General features: G+C 37.5%; 1 protein-coding gene across 1 annotated transcript; it reads right to left on the reverse strand.

Annotated features, from left to right (window-relative positions):
- Positions 1-1,558: 1,558 nt before the first annotated feature.
- On the reverse strand, positions 1,559-4,462 carry cbln18 (cerebellin 18). Its single transcript, XM_031283573.2, has 7 exons — positions 4,364-4,462; positions 3,318-3,420; positions 2,886-3,062; positions 2,632-2,784; positions 2,405-2,493; positions 2,226-2,306; positions 1,559-2,036 (listed from the first exon to the last, which is right to left on the reverse strand). Exons 2-7 carry the CDS (start codon positions 3,418-3,420, stop codon positions 1,887-1,889), a joined length of 753 nt encoding a protein of 250 aa, XP_031139433.1. The 5' UTR covers positions 4,364-4,462; the 3' UTR covers positions 1,559-1,886.
- Between the last annotated feature and the right edge of the window lie 803 nt (positions 4,463-5,265).

The raw sequence follows: 5,265 nt of genomic DNA on the forward strand, positions 1-5,265 counted from the left end.
TTCAAATTCAAGTAGAACCTCAACTGTGTTTTTATCTAAGTATTACCTGTTTTACCCATGTCCTTTGCTATCTGTACTTTCCAGTGATGGAATTATAAAATGTTAAAAAACTGTTTTTCAGCATTTGCATCATTGCATCCCTGGGCTGTACTTGCTCCACTCGCTACATTTAGAATGGCATGACTGTGTTCTACTTAAGTGTTTTCATATTATGTAGTTGGTTTATGTACTTTTTATTTAACTAATTTATTTTTTTGTTTCTTCCGTCGCAGACTGAAAACTCAACTTTTCAGACTGCATCTTGGCCCATGAAAATATGAAAAAATAAACAATAAATACCTTTATTTATCTCTTGTTTCTAAAATATAGCACTTGAAGCAGTTTTGCGTATATACTCTCATGATTATTGCAATTTTCGGGTGGTATCTTCATGGCTGAATGCACTTATTAAGTCACTTTGGATAAAAAAATCAGTGAAATGAATGCAATTTAAAATTTAACAGCTATAGTTGTAGTTACATAATACACTATTACAGATTCAACAACAGTAGGCTATATGAAGTGGTCAAAATGAGCTATTATGGTAATTATACTCTTGTAGGCTACTTCTACTAAAGCAAAAGTAGGAATGCAAGGGCTTGCAATTTTATGCTGAAGTATTGATATTTAAGTCACTTTGGTCCCAAAAGTATCTAATCAACCATTAGATACGTTTGTTGTCAAATTGTATGTAGCCCTTCATGTCCCTTTCAAGATGAATTGTAATGTTTTTGGTGATCCCTTCTGTGACTTTTCTTCTGTGATTAATAACACGAAATTACAGTAAAGTTAGTCTAATATTTTGGTTTATGACCCAGGACTCCCTGCTCTGGAAAGCAGTACCTATACTGAGTGTGTTATGCTGGTGAAATAAGTCAATTACCTTAGAACCTTAGAAGCATATTTACCAAAATATCAAACTATTCCTTTAAAGTAACAACATTGACCCACAAGACACAAGTGTTTCCTGCTGCCTCATCGAAGCTTTTTACAGGAATGATTGGCCTGTCTAAACTATCATTGTGTGTGTGTGCAGAATGTGTGTAAGCTGCTCCTACATCATGTGTTTATTCAACTGAATTAATTTACTTCTAGTCGGGCTGTGGTTTATATTCATTTGTAATAAGCTTCCATGAAAGGCATTTGTTTACAGTGTTATAAAATATTGTCATAGACCAAATGCTAGCAGCAGCAGCATTGTGACCCGACTGTTATCATTCCGAAATTATACTAATGCCTTTCACTGCTACCTATTTCCATTCATGGTCTAAGTGTAAGTCTGTGTGTGTGTGTGTGTGTGTGTGTGTGTGTGTGTGTGTGTGTGTGTGTGTGTGTGTGTATGTGTATGTGTGTGTGTGTGTGTGTGTGTGTGTGTGTGTGTGTGTGTGTGTGTGTGTGTGTGTGTGTGTGTGTGTAAATAAAGGTACATCACCTGCCAACTAAACTTTTGTCATTTCCAAATCAAAACAATGTCACACTTTCTCTGTACACAGACTGTTACTGTAGCTGTGGCAGTTTATTCACATCCATGCTCATATATTTTTTAATGATGCATATATTTCCAAACATGATACTTTCTGTTTTTATTGCTATGCAAACATTTATCAACTTTGTGTTTGATCATACATTCCTGCATACACATGCACCAGTCTATGTGTGTATACGACTTATCTTGTTTATCTCTACTGCAGGGGTTAAACTATGGGGCTTGTCTCATGACGGGTCAAAAACCTACTTCTGATGCTGAAGAACCTTAGTACAACATTAGAACTTTTGTTTTCATGAATCAGGATCTCAGTTGAGCGAGGAGAAATTGATTTATTTAAGGTCCTGTGGAGTCTAAAAGTTTAGAAGTCAAAGTCAATAATGTAGGGGGATGGTTGGGGGTACAGTATGTAACCAGTGAAGATATTATACTCCAGGTATTTGCAGAGTTTCCTTCCGGATACCAGCTCAACATAGACCTGATCACCTCTCTGCAGCTCCAGTACCACCACCTGAAAGTATACACAGTAAACAGTGTCTGTCAGTGTATAAAAAACAATTATAAAAATCACAAGGAAAATGATTCCCCCCCACACACACAATTTAGAATTTGATTTGTAAATTGCAACATTTAATCTCCATTTGTGCAATCATGTCACTTTGCTCTTGTTAAAATAATCTGATTTTCTTTAACTTTTTACCTGATTGGCATTGTCTTCACTATCTTCTCGATTGTCCTCCCACACGCTGGCAATGATGTTCCCATTCTTCATCAGCTGGACCTACAGATACCACAAAACACAAAATGAAGTTACAAATGACTTGCTGTTGCTATGTGGGTAAACCAGTAGAATTTGTTAAGTCTATCTGGTTGGTTTACTTTATGGTAGAGGCGTCCATACTCTGTCACATATGAGTAGACTGTGAAGGAAAAGACATAAACACCGGCAGAATGGGCAGTGAAGATACCTAGAGAGGGAGGAGAAGAGTAAGTAGAACTGCAGGGATGCATGCTTTACACAAGGCTTTCATTTTAAAATGGTGGGTAAAGCTTTCATATGTCATTTGAGTTTGCTTCTTAATTGTGTGTATCTGTGTGTTTCCTACCCAAAGAAGGGTTATATGCATTGTCATGGTTAAGAGTGACGACCGAGTAGGGGATTGGCACATTAGTATTGAAAGGACCAAAACAATATTCAGTAGAACCAGGAGTGGTATTATTTGGATTCATGGTGGCTTTGAAGGCAACACGGATGCCATCTGTGAAAAAGAGAATGAGAGATTTATTGCACTGAACAACAAAGTGTCCAGATATGTTGGTCTAAATCTACTGTACCTTTCATCAGTGTATGTGTGTTCACCTGTGAGCTCATGTACTCTGTGATTCAGTGTGCTGATACCCTGCCACAAATATTTCATCCTCATGAAGGTGTCCTCTTCTAATTGGAACATATCTGTGGCTGCACAGCAGCAGCCACGCTCTTTGAAGGCACAATTGCAGTCCCATTTGTCACAGGTCACAGGTCCTTTCCATTGGACTGGAATAGGATGGAGGAATGGAGAGAGAGGAAAAGAAGAGGTGGCAAGTTCAACAAGGAGGGCAGAGGTGTCAGTTTGAAGAAGCACAGTCACTTGAGTAAATTAAAGAAAAAAGAAACCCACATATTTTGGTTGCAAACTAAGTATTCAGCAGCTGACAGATGATATGAACCATGAATATGGCATGTGCTGTGTGTACTGTTTCGTTGAGTGCCAGATTAAAGGAATGAAATGTGGCAGTTTGTGTGGCTTACGTGCAGCCTGTTTCAGTAATTCACTGGCGCTGGTGGACTGGGCCTCCACACGACCACAGTGAAACAGCAACCCCAACAGGAACAAAACTGGTAATACAACCATCTGAAAAAAAAAAAATAAAAAAAATAAAGTATTCAGTATTGGATCAGTCGTGGATTGTATGCACCCAGACCAGAGAGACTAAATGCTCAGAGCAGTGTCACAATTTGATTTACATGTAATACAATTACATTTGACTCTACAGTTTCTGAATTCAAATTAGTAATTACACATCCGTGAATATCACTTGTTGGACTACTTAGCGTCACATTTACTTTTTTTTGTTTTTGTTTTGTAGACATGCTGCCTGTATCCCGATATCAGAATAAATCAGTTTAAATCTGCATTAACAATCATATAGTCATCAAATCAAGGTCAAATCAATGATTTCACCGTGGAACTAGTAAGAACCTTCTTCACATTGAAATAATGTTATATTCATTTAAATGCTGATGGAATAATAATTTATGTAACCTAGTGGTCTACAACACTTTCCATACAAATTAGCCGTGTTATAAAGCACGTTTGACCTGCAAATAACCAAATCAGTGCTTAGCTACAAGGAAGCTGAAAGTAAACACATTAGTTTTCTTTCTGCCAACCAGTGGTCAGACTTCTCTCCCTGTGGCTTAAGTTATTACATGAAACAATAAGTAATTGTTGTAAAGGTAAAATCATTCAAACAATCAAAAGTGACAGGAAGTATAGCATACTGTTTAACACAATTGACTAGTCAATCCATTTGCTTAATCCATGAATTTGCTTTAAGGTATACTAATCTAACAATAACTCATTACATTTCAAAAATGTCCTTGATACTCCATGTGTCATAACCTATTCTGTCAAACCTGCTTTTGTGTCACAAAACCTCACCACTCAATCATTATACCCAATAAATAGCAAACACATTTTAGCTAATTATTGAATATAATGATTGATGGTTGACAACCAGAGAGACCCATTTTGGATTGTTTTTTAAATGATATAATTGCAAACATAAACTTACTGTGTTTTCTTCCTCCCTCTCCTTGTCTGAAAGTATGTGTGTCAAGTTCTTGTGAGTTTGTCGACTGAGAGCAAGAGTTTTAAGCAGCGGACGGTTTGAGCTTCTTATTGATGCACTTCAGGTGATCCTCCCCCTTGAGGAGGTAAATGACGCCCCCTCACACACACACACACACACACACACACACACACACACACACACACACACACACACACACACACACACACACACAGGTAACACGGTATGCCTACACTAAATGGTTTTCCTTTAGTGTGAAAAAACAATAATTGATCTTGTTGCACCTTTCAGCACCCTATTGTTGGGACCATAATACCTCTTATTAGGACAGCAGTGTCTGATTGCCACCCTCCTAGAGGACACAAGCTGCTCAGATACCATTGTGGTCCCTGAGGATATAATGGCCTAAAGAGGAGATGACAAAAGAAGCTGATTGTGTTATCCGTCCATCGGTAAAGGCCTATATCTGAGAAGAACACTATACATATTCACCTGGTTCTCATGCTGAGATAGAAGGAAGAGAGCAGCGATACTGTGTGTTATAATAACTACTTTGCCTTCATATATTGTTGGAAACCCAGATGGATTGATGGTGGTTTGTTGTGTTTTGAGATATGTGATAGTTACTTGGCCTAAGTGGGCTCCATATTGAATGAAATGTTCTTGTGTTGTGGGCCAATATTTATTCAATAATAAGTTACAAAGCCATTAACAGGATCTGCTAGGTATTGCCTTCTTTTATGTGGTTTTTGACAGATTCAAAGAAAGTCATTTTCTTACATAAATCCAAGCTGTTTGTGCAAAATGTGTTTTGTGTGCAAACAAAGAAGCTGGGATCCACCTTACAGTAATACTGATATAAAGATATAAAGAAGGCCTTCTAT

Source organism: Sander lucioperca, chromosome 5 (assembly GCF_008315115.2).
Source record: "Sander lucioperca isolate FBNREF2018 chromosome 5, SLUC_FBN_1.2, whole genome shotgun sequence".
Lineage (NCBI taxonomy): Eukaryota > Metazoa > Chordata > Actinopteri > Perciformes > Percidae > Sander > Sander lucioperca.